The sequence below is a fragment of the Vespa crabro genome, chromosome 2 (genome assembly GCF_910589235.1).
Source record: "Vespa crabro chromosome 2, iyVesCrab1.2, whole genome shotgun sequence".
Classification (NCBI taxonomy): Eukaryota; Metazoa; Arthropoda; class Insecta; order Hymenoptera; family Vespidae; genus Vespa; species Vespa crabro.
In genome coordinates, this window is record NC_060956.1 from 7,556,700 (window position 1) to 7,575,498 (window position 18,799).

Sequence of the window (18,799 nt, forward strand, 5' to 3'; positions counted from 1 at the left end):
AGGTAAGATCGAGAGATTTATGATGCAAAATTCGTAAAAATATGAAGAAATTATTCTTTGACTTCGATGAAAAAGGGAAAGTCTGTCGAATGATTCTGAGAAATATTCTAACGAAATATCAATGTCAATCCCATATTTAACGATCCGAATTCAAAAGAAATCGAATAAGGATTAAAACAAAAAAAGAACGAAACAAAACAAAACAAATAAATCATCGAAAGAATAAATAAATAAATAAAAAAATAATAATAATAATAAAAAAAGATATAAACAACGTGACGCGATAATAAAATTAGAATAATTCTTAGTATTTCTTATTGATCGCGTTTAACTTATAGATAACAAAGTCAAATAATAGTTCCGAAAATCGAATGAGGATTAAAAAAAGAACCAAAGAAAACAAATAAGTAGTCGAAAGAATATATAAAACAAAAAATCATTATAGTAATAATAATAATAATAATAATAATAATAATAATAATAATAATAATAATAATAATAATAATAATAATAATAATAATAATAATAATAATAATAATAATAATAATAATAATAAAAGATACAAAACAATGTGACATTATAATAAAATCATGATACAATAATTGTCAATATATCTTATTGATCGTTTTTAATTCGCACGTACACTCGAAATAATTATCATAAAATTTTTAAGCAGAAACTATATTTATTTCTTTGTTATTGTAAAATTAAATAAACTAAAAATAGTAAGGAATATAAAAAGTGTTTTCCTTTTTTTTTACTACCTGTCAAATTGACAGATGTGGTTAAAATATGTCTACTGTTTTAAATCTCTCTCTTTCTCTCTCTCTCTCTCTCTCTCTCTCTCTCCATTTATTTTTTCTTCATGTTTTTTCTTTTTTTTTAATGACAGAACGAACCTCCTCGTTTTTCCGTCACAAAATGAAACAGAATTTCGAGAGCATGAAACTCGTCTTGGACTCGTATAAATAGAATTCGGCGCCTCTCGAAAATGAGTCCTCTCGTACGAATTCTAAATCTCGTTCGTCTTAAGTAAGCCCTGCCAAAATCTTAGGATCAAAAATGCTGGTTTTCGTGACCGCTGTTTGTGAGTTTTTATCTGCTAGACGTTCGTAGGAAAGCAAAAGTCGTGATTGAAAATTAATGTTTTCGACGGAGACACGTGTATTATTTTTAAAAATTGACTTGTCTTACTTCGCTCTGCTTGCTTTAACGTATGTATTAACCTTATTAATCTATGTATTGTCAATCTATGTTTAACGAGAATAATCATCGTGAAAAAATGTTTCGTGGAACGATAAGTATATTCGTCATTTCGTAAAGAGATATCCAATTATCTATTTCAATTAAAATTTCAATAAAGAATAAAAATTATTTGTCAATTTAAGAAAATTTTTAATGTTTCAGAACACAAAAAAATAAAAAAATAAAAAAAGAACAAAAGCATTAAAGTTTTAAGTAAGACACGCCACAGACAGAACATCACGGACAGAATAAAATAGGAAAAGACATAGTATATGATAATATATCATGTAATGGATCCGCTTGGCTCGATCCGGCACAACTCGACTTGGATCCGTTCAGTTCAACTTAGTCCGATCCAATTCAACTTATCCTGTCCTGTCTTATGCTATCTCATACTATCTTCTGCTATCCTCCTATGCTGTTCGATATTATTTTACGCAATCATATGCTACTCAATGTACTTTTCTATATTACATCGTCGTTTTCTATAATAATCTATACTATTCTATAATATTTTCTACGCTATACTATGCTATTTTATCATTTCTTTTTGTAAGCCTGTCTTACTGAATTTTTTCTTTCTAATTTTGTTATTGTCTTAAAATATTTTAAAATATTTTTTAAAATATGACTAATTTCTAGTATTCATTTAAATTTTAACTTGAATAGTAAAATGTAATTTTTTGTTTCGTATGACGAGTATAATCGTCAAACACAATCAACAAATTAAGTTTTGTTAATAATGCGAATAAATTCGATCAACAAAATCTTTGATTTTTCGAAGAAAAAACAATTGCCATTTATAGTTATTATTTCATTCAATTTAACAGTATCTCCAAATACTTTATATTTGACGATTTTGTTCTCTTTATACAATGTAGATTTTCAAAATATAGTTATATAGTTAATACATTGAAAATGCACCAATTTTTTATCAATACATTATCGGAAGATAACCCTGATAAGATTTTTCGGATAATGATATTTATACATGTGTTATCATTAAAATTTTCTTTTTAAATTTACTATATTATGTATGTATTATAAATAGAATAAAGAGCTGAATTACTTTTGCGCATTTTTATAATTACTTGTATACCATATATATATATATATATATATATATATATATATATATATATATATATATATATATATATGTATGTATGTATGTATATATGTATGTAAAGATCATTGGTATCTTTGATGCAATGACTTATACAAAGTTTTTTCACCTTTGTCATTAACATACTTAATCTTTTTGTAAATATTATTATATGCTAAAAAAATAAAAAAAGTTTATATATATAATATTTTATAATAATACTTTATAATATTTTATATATTCTTACAGTCGTTACGACCGATTAATCTATTTTACAAAAAGAAAGAAAAAGAAAAATTACTTGGTTTAAGTATAGAATATTATTGCTTGTAGATTATTATAAACATAACGCATATTAATGATAAGAATTTTTACGAAGTAGAATTCTTGATTTAACAATTCAATATCTCATTTTATATTTCACTGGCCCCATAGATCACGTTTTTATCGTTCGCTTTAAATGTCTCTTCGCATTTGTAATACTTTACCGACGACGATTTATTACGTTAAAGCCATTGTTACGTGAGCATCAATGTTAACGCCAGACCACGGTTACGATAAAGTTTACGCATCGACAGTGACTAGTTTTGTAATAAAATAACAATGAAAGGAAGTATATTCTAAACATTATTTTTCAATACTTTGCTCTTTAAACAGTTTCAATTAATAACATAAATAATTGTATTTATCGGTATATGCGTTTGTTTATGAAAAAAAAATTTAATTATGCAAAAGTACAATTATTGAATAGAAAAATATATTTATTAAAATTATAATTTCATTACTCAAACGAAGCATCACATGAAAACGAAATTGGAAATCAATTAATCAAACGTAATAGGTTTTAAAAACGTAAGTATGTCGTACTAGCACGTTTGTACTAGGTACGTATAAATCCCCACTTCTTATGAATGTCTAAGCCTTACAACGTAGATAGAGCTATACGAGATATCATCGGCTTCAATCTTCAGTAGTGGTTTAACGACTTATCTCTTTAGAAGTAGATATATGCGAACCTATTGGTGTATTGAAATATTGTGATTGTGCTTTACGATCTAAATATTATATAGTGAGATTAATATTTTTTATGATAAAATTTGGCCTTTCACGAGTAATTTTTTTTGCTTACAACAGTGTTATCTTCGACTACAGCTGGTTGTTGTATAACGTTACGAAACATTTATGCTTTCATTTGGAACTACGAAAAAATAAAGAACAAAATATATATATAAGAAACAGAGTATATAAAGAACAGATAATTATGCGCATTCTTATCTGACTTTAAAAGCAGAAAAAAGACAAGATAAAAGTGTGAGTTCGAAAAAAGTAAATTGTGATTGATACAAATTTCAGCGACTGTGTGATATGAAAGTGCAAAAGAGTAATCACATAACTAAAAATTCTTCTTATTATTCATTCTTTTTCAAATTTTTTAATAATTATTTATTATATGTTTTAGCTATCAAATTGTTATCTGAAAATTAGACGATTCGTGAAGTATTACGGACATAAAAGTTTGTATTGTTCTTCAATCAGGAGAAAAACAATAGAAATTATTATTTAGTTTGAGACAGAATATTTAAGAGAATATTTTGTTCTTCAATTCATTTTTCTCTTTCATGATTGAGATATGCCTGGAACAATGAATCTAGGATTTGAAGAGGTAATTCTGCATTTTTTCTCTATGAGTCATATTATCAATATGTCCTTCGGTAGTTATATCGTTAAAAAACTTTCTCTCTCTCTCAATGTAATCATTCGTGTTATCGGAAATTTCTTTTTAAACGATGATTTTTTTAATACATTTATCTTAACTCATTCCAAACATTTTATAGAACGAGTTAGAAAATCTAGAAAGTGGCACACAGAATAAGAAATCGTACGAGAAAGAAGAGGTAAATACAATATTACATGCTTTTGTTTTCTCAGCATTGTCGAGTATGTATATATACTATTATCGATTACAATCTATTGTTAAATCTCGACGTTTACAATACACGTTTCATTATTGCGCTTGAAAATAAACATTTGCATAATACCACTAATTATAAAATGTCAATTAACAAATCAATATATCGTAAAAAGATTTAGGAGTGAAACCAAAGATACAACTTCTTTCATATATACGTATTTCTAAAATCTATTGACAATATTTTTGATTTTATTGTTTCACGATGAAATATACAAAATTAATAAAACAAGTAAAATTCCATTTGCCTATATAAACACACGTATAGATAATTGTCATTATGTTATCTCTAATAATATATCGAAGAATTGTTGTTAATCATAATCATAAAATATTTAGAAGATTAGTCTTTTGTTAAATCTCTGGGATAAGGTGCCCTTAATAGATCAAACAAAATTCTTTCGTAGTCTATCTTTCCTATACAGGAGGACAATGTATCCAAAAAGAAATTCGACTTACTTGTGACGACACGTAATGCAATGGAAGCATACATTTCGAGGCATCGAAGAATTGTCAAATTTCTAGCCTTGATACTGTTAAATAGTCTCGTAGTGATCTACTTTGCCTTTGCCACCAACTATTGGGTCAAAAACAAAGAATGTATGACATTGAACGTATTGTTAACGTTGCTCCTTATATACATGATTTTCATTCCTATAAAAAGAAGAACTAACAATTAAGATAAGTAACTTCCTTAATTTCATTCTTGTTTTTTCTTTTCTTTTTTTTTTCTTCTTTTAGCAAAGGATTGCGGTTTCTGCTGGTGTACCGGTTATGGTATGCTCTTATTACTCTTGGGTTTCACGTATACCGGATTATTTTATTACTGTGTAATTAAGCGATATTTTGCAAAATCTATTTGTCGTTTCTTTCAACCGGTTGGAAGATTTATTGAAAGGCTAAAAAAGACAAGGTAATATAATAATCTTTAATAATATATTTATTATTTTTTATTGAAACACGTTCGTTACCACGGTAGAGCAAAGAACATTCACCTCAGACCGCGCTTTGTTTTTCTTTTTTTTGTCAATTCATCATATATATCTTTTAGAATAACATCTAACTTTCAAAATAAAATTAGAATATATATATATATATATATATATATATATATATACACATACATAAAACATTGGTAACGTTAAGATAATGAAAACAAAATTATTCGACTGAAATAATTCGATCGATCGCAGATATGGATTTCGAATGTTCGTAACACTGATATATTTGTTAATATTCACGGCCATCGTTGCTTTTCTCATCATCGATACCTTACATTCGACGAATAGACTGATCAGTGGCCTTGGTGTCGTAATCCTATTGCTTCTAGGATGGATATTCTCAAAACATCCGGCTCATGTAAATAAATCATTTCGAATTGAAATCCTCCAACTTCTTTTTGATAAAAATTTATTTATATAAATGTCCATTTTCATTGACATAGATCAATTGGAGACCAGTTTTGTGTGGTATAATAATGCAATTTTTATTCGGTTTATTTACCATACGTTGGTCCGTCGGTCGAAACATTTTTGATTGCATTTCAAACAAAATAACGACCTTTTTGGATTACGCGAAAGAAGGCGATGAATTTATTTTCTCAGAGGAACTTGTTCAAAAAGGAATTTTCGCTTTTTCGGTTTGTTTTCATTGAACATTTTTCTATTTTTTTGAATCTTCATATACGATGATGTTCTTTGTTGTTATATCATTGATATTTGATTTTTCTTTAAGGTCATTCCAGTTATTTTCTTCTTTAGCTGTTTCATTCAAATATTATATTATATTGAAGTTATGCAGTGGGTGGTTATGAAATTTGGATGGGGTTTGCAATGTATCATGGGAACCACGATATGCGAATCGTTGAATAGTGTATCAAATACGTTCATTGGAATGGTAATATATTTTATTGAAATATCATGAAAAATGTTATGTTGATGTTGTTCTTTTTCTTTTCCCTCAGACCGAATCTCTTTTATTGATAAAACCATATGTCAGTAAACTGACATCTTCCGAAATGCATGCCGTTATGTGTTCTGGATTTGCCTCGGTTTCAGGTATATCGAATGTGAAATAAAAGAAAAAAAGGAGGAAATGAAAATCATCTTCCTTTCTAAAGAATAAATATAATAGATTTCTTTGATTTCTCACAGGTAGTGTTTTTGCTGCATATGTCAAATTTGGTGCCGATCCGGCACATTTGCTGATAGCATCAGTAATGTCAGCCCCGGCTGCCCTTTGTTATTCTAAATTATTTTATCCTGAGACAGAGGAAAGTCAAACCAATTCGGACAACATCCAATTGGAGAAATCGTAAGATTTAAATTGATGTACACACACACACACACACACACACACACATATATATACACACATACATGTATATCATTTCAACGATTTTACATTCATGTAAAAAAGAAATAATTTTCAGAAATGATTCTGGAATTTTGGATGCTGCGAGTAATGGAGCACTGGCAGCAATTCCTGTAATACTTGGTATAATAGCTAATATTATAGCTTTTATATCATTTGTTGCCTTCATCAATGGTATACTCTTTTGGTTCGGTCAACTTTTGGGATTTAACGATTGGAAGTTCCAGGTAATGAAAAAATATTCTTTTTGATTGTTTGTTTTAATTCTTTTGTTTAAATACTGTCTTGTATCATTCAAAAAGAACATTAAGCGTATTTTACTTTTTAGTATTTCTTATCAAAAATTTTTATGCCATTGAGTTGGATCATGGGTGTACCATGGAGTGAATGCGAAGATGTTGGATACTTGATAGGAATAAAAACTGTCATTAATGAATTCATCGCTTATAAAGAACTTGGAATATATAAAAAACAGAATAGACTTTCTAGTAGATCTGAAGCCATTGCCACGTATGCCCTTTGTGGATTTTCTAATCCTGCATGCATCGGTATCATGATTGGTTCTTTAAGTAATTTAGCACCAAATAAGAAAAAAGAGATCACTGCTGTTACAATAAGAGCATTTATCTCTGGCAGTGCTGTTTGTTTTCTCACAGCTTCTGTTGCCGGTAAGAAGACTGTTTCATAATAATATTGATTTTTTTTTCTTACATTCATTTATTTCTCTCATTTTTTTTTCTTACATTCATTTATTTCTCTCTGGTATGCCAAAGAATAATAATTTCTTTAGTTTTATATATTTAATCATTGTATTTATTCTCCAATAATTCTTTTTTTTCTTCATTATGTCAATTTATTTCTTTCGTAGGTATGCTGATAGACGATGCTTCCTCTCATATGGTTAATGTAACTTCCAATTATACTCTTGAGTATTAACAAAAAATCTGGTTACATAACCTATACGTCTAGTTGCAATATTATTTATTGTCTCGATTTAAACAAGGACATTGTAAATAACTTTTGGAAGCATTTATAAATGAAAGACAATGCAATATGATTCATTTACCATGTACATTTTTCCATAAAGATTATTATTGTATAAACGTTCATTAATTTTATAAATATAATATATGACGTAGTTACTTACAGGAAAATTAATTCGTGTTCTTTGTTATCAAAATGCATGAAAGGAATGTTTTATTTTTTCGGTATATGATATGCTATGGCTGAGAAAGACGTTCGCATACTAACGTCTATTTGTACGTATTCAGTTAATATAATTATAAATTGTTATATAACGTAAATATTACAAAACGAGCGTGCTTGTATATAGTGATCTGTAATGTTGTTTACCAAGATGATTCAATAACTTTATTATAAAGTATTAATGTTAACTTGTTTGTTCAATAATTTTAGATAAGTAAGATATTAATTGATTATCAAAATCAATGGTTGTAAGGCCATTTCTGAGAATCTGTTACACAGATACTCATATTATAAAATAAAATTTAAAAATTAAACAAGAACTATCCTTGTATGACCAATAGTTATCCTGATAATTATTTGTTACAAAGCTACTGAAACACCCTGTATAATAACGCAATTATCATTGATTGCGTTTCACAAACATTTATACTTTGCGAATTCAACCAAAGTTGGTGAAAGCTGACGTATAGACTTTCAGTTAATCACAATACTTTCCTTTTCATGGCAAGGTGTGCAGCTGATGCAATTCAAATAAAGTATGAGTACGATTGAGTACATCGACAGTAACTTCAAGCATTTTTGGTAGAATATCTACATTTCGTTGTACATTCACACCGCAAACCTGTTCATCGTTGATAGAGATTTTTAAATGTATCATCAAATATAAAAATATAATAATAAAATAAATTACATAATGTATCTTTTTTATACCTTTTTAAATAATAATTCTCTAGTAGGCATAGTATACATTGCTACTACTGCAGCTTTACGTATTACCCATGGATGATGTTTTGCTAAGGTTTTATTATATGCATCTTGGCAGCAAGTAGATGTTTTATCAGTGTCACTTATCTCTCCTAGTTGATGTAAAAATTCTCTTATAAAATCTAAAAGCACAAGACATAAATGAATAGATGTCAGACAGAAGTATAACACATATTACGATAGATATCTCCTAATTATTATAATATAATACCTAAGCCCCTGTGGAGTCGCAGCAAAGTACGTGCTCCATTAACATAATCTGCTTTCTCTAAAAGTTTGTTTTCTTTTTCATACTCGATCATAGTCTTGATGGTTATATAATTTCGATCATTTTTATTTAATAAGTCACCAAGAATGTCGATCTTTTGCTTTAAATCAGAAGAAACAAAACTGAATACACTGCCCATAAGTTGGAAAAACCTACAAATATAAATTTACATATGTTTAGGTTATGTTATACTTGTTAAAAAGAGCGAATAAAATAATGTAAATACATAGTAATTCTTACTTGTATAATTCATTGTAGGCATCCAAATATGCTTTAATATCAACATCATCATCCTGCACAAGAGCTTTGTCAAAATGATCATGTACAACCCGTAAATCGAAATAACATACCTCCGATCCTTCCGCCATTGTTATATTAACGCATCGAACGTTCACTGTTGTATTATCATAAAACGTTATGTTGCATTATCTACATCGACTTAATATAACAGAAGTAAATTTTCGATTATATTATTAACTTGATATCTACTTATATATTCTTAAAAGTGTTTGTGCGTGACATATTCCCAGAATGCACTTGAGGAGGCGGGAAATTAGAATCAAGATAAAATTTGACTCGAGAACTTAATCTCGATAGATTTCTAGATAACAGATAAAAGTATGCTAGATAATACTGAAAACAAGGTACATAATATAAGACAAAGAAATATCCAATTTTTTAATATTTTTATAATAAATGTCAATCTTAGTTAAATCTATTCAATTAAAGTTTCTTTATATGACCCTTTAACACACACATATATATATATATATATATATATATATAAATATACGTACATATATATATATATTCATATATATATAAATTATATATACATATATACATACATACATATGTATATATTATACATATATATACATACATACATATATATATTATACATATATGTATAAACACATACATACATATATTATACATCATATATACATACATACATATATTATATATACATATATACATAGATACATATATATATTATGAATAAATATATATATAAATACATATATACATACATATATATATATATATATATATATATATATATATAAATCTATGTATTGTCATAAAAATCCATATTATCTTAGCGTGATGCCGTAAAATTCAAAGAAAGAATGGTGAAATCTCGAGACTGACACATCGGTGCGCATAGGTAAGCGGTGTCCCTGGGGACGTTAAATAATTCACCGCAGCTGGGACCGAGGGTTGGATGAGAGTCGGAGGTTGTGGGAGGAGGTTGTGGGAGGAGGTTGTGCGAAGGAGGTGGAGGTTGAAGGACCGATCAAATATTCACATGTCCCTCAACGCGAATAGAGCTAAGCCAAGTCAAACCAAGCGAAGCCAAGCCAAGTTGCAATGAGAATCAAGAAATATAACCTACAAGAGAGAGAGAGAAAAAGAGAGAGAAAGAGAGAGGAAGAGAGAGAGAGAAAGGGAGAGAGAGAGAGAGAGGAATAAAAAACGCTCGGTAAAGAAGAGATCTGCATTCGAATGTAGTCTAGAACCAACCAACTTCGACCTTGTTTCCAACCAACTTCGACATGTGATGAAAATTTTGTCGTGAGATAAAATAAGTTAGCGTACGAAAGTAACCAGAATGGCATACACGTCGGACACAATTTTTTTTTTTACGTAAGCAGGGACATTTCCAGCAAAGTGATCTCACGGGGACAGAGTTCAACGACCAATCATACGTAGATCGTAACTGTGGCACATAAAAATGTGTCGCCTGGGTGCCGTAATGCCACTCATCCGAAGTTCTAGATAAGAATAGAGTTCGATTCGTATTTCTAGTACTCTCATATTACATAGATATGCACATACATATAGATACATGGATACATCGCAAGATCTTATAAGACTTGTTGACTCTTATCTACTTTATCATTTTTTGTATCTTCTCCCTCTTTTGCTTTCTATACAAAGAAAAAAAAAAAATATATATATATATATATATATATATATATATATATATCAATGAAGAGTGAGAAAAAATAAAAAAAAAGAAAAAAAGAAAAAAGACAAACAAGATAAAAAAACAAGGTCAAACGTGGTCGGGCCGAAAATAACGAGCAGTATTATCTCACGTTACATTGTAATTCCATCGTTGGTACCCTTTTTCTTCCCGCTTCATTGTGACCCCTTCTTTTTTCTTTGGTCTTAATTCTCACTTCCCTCAAAAGGGAAGTCGATATTTGAATAAGAGGAAAAGTAAAAGACGATTCGAACTTGGGAGAGGGGAAAAGAAAAAAGATCGACGAAGAATTGGTCAACGAGGCGTGCTTGTCTTCTAATCATCATTCTAATTATCTTGGAAACCCAATCCACGAGGCACGTCGAGGTGAAGCCTTGGCTTCCTGCTGTTCGATTCCCTCTGAAACTTCTCGCTTCTCTTCGCCGTCCTCGAACATGCCACCCAAGTTTCTTCCCCTTTCCTATTTTCGTTATGTCTCTATCTCTATCTCTATCTCTATCTCACCATTCCTACTAACTTCATTTCTGTCTCTAGCTTCTATTATTGCAACAATTTTCTTCTCTCTCTCTCTCTCCCTTTCTTTCTCTCTCTCTCTCTTTCTCTCTCTCTTTCTTTCTCTCTCTCTCTCTCTCTCTCTCTCTCTCTCTCTATCTATCTATCTGTTTGTCTATCTATCTGTCTGTCTGTCTGTCTGTTCGTCTCTCTCTCTCTCTCTCTCTCTCTCTCTCTCTCTTTTGCTCACTTACACATTGTCAGGTTCTCTTGGAGTCACATAGTCCTGTCTCTCCAGTCTCTTCCTCTTTTCTTCCGAACGACGTCTAACTGTGGGATTACCGACGACCGCCCATCTAAGTTTAACAATTAACGATCGACTTAGGAAAAATAAATTAATTGCAGGCTTCCTACGCGAGCGTCACGAACACTCTCTTCTTGTTATTATTCGGGTTTAAAGAGGAACAATTTTCTATGATTTTCTTTTCTTTTCTTTGACATCCACGAAAAATATCGATGATTAATTTTCTAATTAGTAAAATATTTTTTAAATATATTTTCTGTCCATTCGTTTCGTATTCTGTAATTTTTTTTAACTTAGAAATCAGCCGTTCATTTGCCAAAGTGATTAATTTTACGAAACAAAAGGTAGAAAAAATTGATAAATTTATATAAATTGTTTTTTAGCTTTCGAACATACGTTGTAAAATGTATTATTACACATTTAACTTTTATGTTATGACATGTAAAATGCATTAAAATACAATATACCTGGAATAATCTTTATTATTATTATAATTTTTTCATAATTATGGTAGTTAATCGATTTGGCAAGTGAAAATAATATTTCATAATTAAATGATATGTATATATATATTCACACATACATATAGGTGTTATGTATATAATATATGTTGTATATATACATATATACATATATATATCTACATATATCAACATACATACGTATGTCTACATGTATATATATATATATTTACAATCGCAAATTTATATTATACTTGTGCAAAATATTTAAAAGATTTGAATAAAAAGAAAAATTTTTAGATAGAAAAAAGGAAAAGGAAGAAAGAATAAAAAAAAAATAGAAAAAAAGGAAGGTGCAGAAAATAGCAAGGAGGTCGCGGTATCCCAAAGACATTTTCATCCCTCTTTACTTTCATCCCTCCTTTCCTTTTGTCCTGCTTGTCAGAAGTTGACAGGTTCGACGAGGAGGGTATTTGTCATACGTCGATAGGCGTCAGAATTGACACACTCGGCAAGTGTGCGAAACGGAAGTGGCATTGGGGCGTCGCTCTTAGTCGTTTCTTGTCGTTTTCGTCGTCTCGTCGTTGTCGTCGTTGTCATCGTTGTCGAGCAACGAGTAATGCCACGGAGGGTCTAAGGAGGAGATGCTAGCGGATAAATATTTGAGGAATTTGTCGTCGCGGAAGAACGCGCCCGTTCGGAGACCTATCGTTTGTTTGGCTGTACGCTATAGTAAAAAGGATTTCAGTCAATTGAAGGTAGTAAGTAGGAGAAAGGAGGGTTGAGTGACTAAATCGAAGGAGAGAAAATCATAAATAGGACCGGCGAAGCGAATATTTTCACTAAAGGTACTTGCTATTTTCTGAACATTTTTACTTTATCTCTTTCTCTCTTTCTCTCTCTCTTTAAACTATAATCAAGATATATATCCGTAACTCAAATATATATTTTGTAAAAAGAGAAATTATCTATTGTCAAGTATATATATTTAATATTTGCCATTTATTGCGATTTCATTACCATTGCTGTTATCAATATCAGTTTTGTATAACATCGTTGTTAGTAGCGCTTGTACGGGTGCTTTCATTCCTAAAAAATTAATAAAATGATAATTATTTAAAATTAAATATTGTATTAATTTAAATAAAATTTGTTTCGATAATATAAACGTGTTAACAAATATTACTAAATTAGTTAAAGAAATATGTGGTTACATTAAAAATTATTTGTCATTATAGATGAGGGTATTGAAACGCAGGCTTACGCATAATGATAGAAGAAATTGAATTTTCGTCGTCCATCGGGGAAAAAAATGGAGATTCCCGGATAAATTAGGATCACTTATCGGTAGAAAATTTTTTTCCCGAACTTTTGTCGTCGAACGTACGTGACATACACATACATACACATAGATATGTATATATATATATATATATGTATATGGACAGAGAAAGAGAGATCAAACTCATGCTCGCTTCTCTATGTATATATGTACGTAGCCTGTAACGGATAGAGATGGCGCGAAAAGCCTGGGTACCCGGGGTAAAACGAGCCTGGGAAGTTCATTAATGGATTAAGAGTGCTCGATCGATACGATTAGCGCTGCGTGACCAGCCATTTCGGATATATACGCTACACGTATCCAAACTTAACTGAGAACCTATGATTTTAGTTGAACGAGTAGGCTCCCTAATACGATACTCTAAATAGAATAATAAGATCGTATAGATTTCGTTTATTTCCCGAAAAATTCGAATTCGTTTTGAATAGCGACTAAAATCTACAAAAAAAAAAGGAAAAAAAAAAGAAAAAAATAAAAAAGAGAAAAAAAGAAAAAGGAAAAGCTATCAGTCCTCCTCATTCTCGATATCGATCTCGTTTGGATTGATATGAGTACCGTGTACCATGCATTTCGTCCCCTTCGTTCTCGTATGGGGGTTGAATTTTAAAACTACCCCCTGGAGAGAAGTAGCACCGACTTGGCGTGTCTCGTCCTTCGAAATCAGACTACATGCGGTCCTGTTGTTGCGTAAGAAAGTACAAGTCCCTTGGGATCCTGTCTTCGATATATCCGTTTCTCCGGCGGCTCGCTTTAAGTATATAGAAAAATTTTCCTATAGTTCTCTACCATTTTATTTTCTTTTTTTCTCTAAGAAATTTCTTTTATACAATATATCATGGATACGACGCTATGATGACATAGCATGACATATTACAAGGAACAAACGTAAGAAGAGAAACAGACGGTAGGACAATGTAAAAGATTCACTCAAGAAAAGTTCCTCAAGGGGGTTTAGCCTGGACACACAATTTTCATGAATTTAGCGTCGATATCTCGGAGGTCGTCGACGTCTACCTCCAAGGTAAAAAGCTCTAAGCTCGTTGCTTGGTGACCTCGTAGATTAAAGAGGAGTACCAAGTAGGAGTAGGTAGGTAGTAGGTAGGTAGTACGTCGGTCCCAAGCGACCCTTTATGCCCTGCCACCTTTCCACTGTTGGAACTATGCGATCTCGAGTTGGTAAAACGAGGAGGACGAAGAAGTTAAGGGCCAAGGAAGGCCTCGTGCCAAGAGGGTAGGGATCGAAGGACCGAAGGAACGCGAAGGAAAGGTGGTAAGACTCACGGCAGGCTGGTGGTTGTTCGGAGGTTTCAAGGTGGAGCTCTGCCTCCTGTCGTGGCTCTAATAAGCTACTCCCTCAACCTCTTCTTCCGAGTTGCTCGTTCCACCTTACGACCCTTACATCCCTTTACGGGCATAGAGGGCAAGCTTGCAATTTGATAAACTGTCACGATCGTACGCTTCTATCTACGAACGAGATCCAATGAGAGAGAGAGGGAAAGAGAAAGGGAAGGAGGAGAGAAAGATAGAAAGGGGAGAAGGAGAAAGAGAAAGAAAAAGGACATGAACCTTTTGTCCATTAAAATTATTCTTTCGTTTTTATCAAGAAATTTCATTGCTCAAAATTTTCTTTCACCTTAATTTATAAAAAAATTATGGTAATAAAACAGTAGGTTATATTTTTATATCTTGAAAGCTTCTTCATTTCCATGTAAATTTGACGGCAGTCAATGTGATTCCTGTGGAAAAGATTTTGAATTTGGGGTAATAGAGAAAGACAGAGAGAGAGAGAGAGAGAGAGAGAGAGAGAGAGAGAGAGAGAGAGAGAGAGAGAGAGAGAGAGAGAGAGAGAGAGAAAGAGGAGAAAAAAATGATAGCATTAGTAGTTAGTTCCGCGTCGATGATTGTGTTTGATGAAGCCACCGAAGTGTTCCAGTGGGTGTACGGAACAGCGCAGAATGATCTTATTCTTTGTTAGAATTTGGTTAAAAAAAAGTTCATCGATGGATTTTCATTTTTATCTTTCCTTTCTTCCTACCTTCCTTCCTTTTCTTCTTCTACATTCATATTATTTTCCTTTTTTTTTTCTTTCTTCCTTTCTTTTTTCTTTTCTCCTTTTTCTTTTTTTTCTTGGTGCAACGCAAATGGACCGATCGATTTTACATAGTACATTTGAAAAAGACGAGAAGTAAAGGCGAACAGCACAGCTGGTTCTGACGAAGGACACGGAGACCGAGATATCCAGAGGTAGCTCCTTTGGGAAATGATACCACTTTGCAAGGGACGAATGGAAATGACCCTGGAATCGCTTCTGCTGCGTTCTCTCTTGGGTCGTTCTTGGTCAAACCCGATGACGACTACGAGGGATCGGAACTATTCTGATTAAGAATTATCGTTACTGTTTCACTGATTCTTTCTTACTTTACTCGTTTATTGAATTTTACGAATACGAAGATAGGTTACGTTAGAGTCCAAAGACTTGTTCGACGTAACCAGGGTAATCGGAGGTTGCTCGGAAACGGTGAGAAAGTTAGGAGAGGTTGAGAGAGAGAGAGAGGTTGAGAGAGAGAGAGAGAGAGAGAGAGAGAATGGAAAAGAGAGAAAGAGGAAGAGAGAGAGAGGGTGAGAATGGAAAAGAGAGAAAGAGAAAAAGGGAGAGAGAAGGAGAAAGAGAGAGAGAGAGAGAGAGAGAGAATTCGTAGTAAGAGAGACATTACACGCTATTCCTTTGGATGACGAGTCGTCTCTTGCTTCTGACAAACCCTCCTCCTCTTCCTCTTACTCTTCCTCTTCCTTCTCTTCTTCCTCTTCTTCGTATACGTCCAAGAAGACATTACTCTCTACGAGACGTTTCCATCATGGACGATTTGTTCATGTTCATCTATCTTTCGTCTACTTTTAATAGTACAAAGGAACTTCCTTTTGCAATTGCTCTTAATAACTTCTCGATCTCCAACTATTTCACATCTTTCTCTCTTCCTGTCTCTCTCTCTCTTTCTCTCTTTCTCTCTCTTCCTGTCTCTCTCTCTCTTTATTTCTTTCTCTCTCTTCCTGTCTCTCTCTCTCTTTCTTTCTTTCTCTCTCTCTCTCTCTCCCCTTTTTTTGAAATAGATATATAGTTTGAATAAAAATAAAAAAAAAGTACATATAAAAAAACAAATAAAAAAAGAAAGAAAATAAAAATAAAAATGGTGAGAAGTAAAGTTTTGTCCATCTAAAAGATAATATCGGCTGTGTTGGTTCATCCTCAAGATTTTCGGTAAAGAGATATTTTAATTATGCTAAGTGGTGGCTCCTCAATAGAAGAGGAGACGTCTTGGACGACTTCGCCGGTCATAATATTTAATCGCTACCCGTTCTATCTCCCTCGAGCAATGACGATCCTGAGAAAAGTTTAGTCCTTCGCTTACGTTGAAAATGTATCGTCCGATTTACCCGACATATGTTATCCTTCATTCGACCAATTTATCTTAAATGAATAATATTTTTTCTCTTCATGAATATACGTGTTTCCCTTTCCATCGAATCTTTATTCGAACGTAATTCGAAAAACACGTATTTCAAATGATCTATCGAATTCGATGAAATCTTACAAAGTGACAATAGATTTTCAGTGCTGAGAAAGACTGGAACCCTTCCGATCTTAAAGATTACGAAACAAACAAGAGCGCGAAGCCGGCAAACCGGGGTGACGACGTCGAATGGGGGTGGCACTACCCCTTTAAAAGCTCGCCCTATGAAGAGCGCCAATGGTATTCCCGAGACGAGTGCTCCTCGCTAAAGGGAACGATTTTCTGTAAAGGGCCGAAGAGAAACACATAGAGGAAAACGCATGACGTCTGTGTTTTTCTCTCGAATGATTTCTCTTGACTTTGAAGATCGAAAAAGATAAACAAAAAAGAAAAAAAGGAATAGAAAACGAGAGAGATTTTAAGAAAAAAGTAAAGGAAGAGAATTGGAAAGAAACAAAAAATAAAATATGCAAAATAAAAAGAATAAAAAAAAAATTATAATGCATTAGGTTTCGAGTCGTCATTCAACGCGAATAACGCACTTCGAAAATGAAATCAGCCCTGATTCCACGATCCTTTATTATCTACGAGAAAGCGAATTCTCGAATCGCTATATAATCCCACCCTCTTTCTTTCTTTCTTTCTTTCTTGCTTCTATTCTTTTTTTCCTTCCTTCTTCCATTCTTTTCGTAACTCACCGTGACCTCGTCCCATCGAATTTTCCGCAGAACGTAGAGGGTTGGGAAGGAACGCTGTAGGGTGTCGTTTCATTTTTTGACACCCGGTGTATTTGATTCCACCCTTGTAATAAACCCCAGGGGTTGCCACCCATGGATACCTCTTGCTTCTCTCTTTTTACTCCCCGTACATGTCATATCGACACCTCTCACCCTCGATGGGGTGAGTGACTGCTAGGTAATTTGCTTTCTTATTTTCTTCGCGAGGAGTCTTTCCTTCTTTATCCTTCTCTCTCTTTCTTTCTCTCTCTCTCTCTCTCTCTCTCTCCTCTCTCTTTCTCACTTTCTTCTTCTCCGTGGTCTCCTTTCGACAATTTTCTTTTCGATATAGACAGTTGATCTCGTTGGGAATCGTGCGAGAATTAAATCAGAGGACGAACGAGTTTTCGTAACCGTCCCCATCTACCATCTACCATCTATTCTTTTAGTCTAGTGTTTTGAAAAATAAAAAAAAAGTGAGAGATAGAGAAAAAAAGAGAGAAAAAAAAGAATCATCGAGCTATACTACCGCCTACCTTGCGACAATAGGAAGGTTCCTTACACGCTTAATTCGCCTGTTCGAAGTACAAGCAATACAAGAACCCACGTTATCGGGTCTACGTCGATCCGACCTAACGAGATTGTCGAGCGAAACCAAAGGAATAGCGTTAAGGAGAGCTCGGTCTGGAGGAGATGATTCAAATCAGATTAGCCAGTGAGACGAGTAATCGGAGTTGGGCTTCTCATCGAGTTCTTATACGGACGGTAGTCGCGTTTTCACGATATCAGATTTATTACGATACTATGACGACGATACAACCTTATATTTTATACAACTATCCTTGTTCAAAATAATATAAAATAATCAATAGATGAAAATATCACGAGAAACGAATGATTATCCTTGAAGTTTAATACAAAATTTTTCATATAAAAATTCATGCCGATTAATATAATAATATTTTATTATTTAAAAATATATAAATTTCGTTCTCACAAATATTACATGATATTACATAGGAAATTATGAGGAAATATTTTTAATACTAGC

General features: G+C 32.2%; 2 protein-coding genes across 8 annotated transcripts; one reads left to right on the forward strand and one right to left on the reverse strand.

Annotated features, from left to right (window-relative positions):
* The first annotated feature begins 2,658 nt into the window (after window positions 1-2,658).
* Window positions 2,659-7,791, forward strand: LOC124421695 (solute carrier family 28 member 3-like). 7 transcript variants are annotated; one of them, XM_046957171.1, is made up of 14 exons: window positions 3,054-3,419; window positions 3,503-3,661; window positions 3,810-4,013; window positions 4,186-4,245; window positions 4,727-4,919; window positions 5,061-5,232; window positions 5,513-5,678; window positions 5,764-5,958; window positions 6,054-6,215; window positions 6,283-6,376; window positions 6,473-6,632; window positions 6,751-6,919; window positions 7,021-7,360; window positions 7,561-7,791. In XM_046957171.1, the coding sequence occupies exons 3-14, from the start codon at window positions 3,981-3,983 to the stop codon at window positions 7,626-7,628; spliced, it is 1,812 nt and encodes a 603-aa protein (XP_046813127.1). In that variant the 5' UTR covers window positions 3,054-3,419; window positions 3,503-3,661; window positions 3,810-3,980; the 3' UTR covers window positions 7,629-7,791. The 7 variants fall into 7 exon arrangements, with proteins under 7 accessions (XP_046813130.1, XP_046813127.1, XP_046813126.1 ...); XM_046957174.1 differs by having other exon boundaries at window positions 2,659-3,661; window positions 5,609-5,678; XM_046957170.1 differs by having other exon boundaries at window positions 3,054-3,731.
* LOC124421696 (ceramide-1-phosphate transfer protein) lies at window positions 7,745-9,470 on the reverse strand. The gene is made up of 4 exons (XM_046957176.1): window positions 9,172-9,470; window positions 8,875-9,083; window positions 8,610-8,785; window positions 7,745-8,520 (listed from the first exon to the last, which is right to left on the reverse strand). Exons 1-4 carry the CDS (start codon window positions 9,297-9,299, stop codon window positions 8,398-8,400), a joined length of 636 nt encoding a protein of 211 aa, XP_046813132.1. The 5' UTR covers window positions 9,300-9,470; the 3' UTR covers window positions 7,745-8,397.
* Window positions 9,471-18,799: the final 9,329 nt, after the last annotated feature.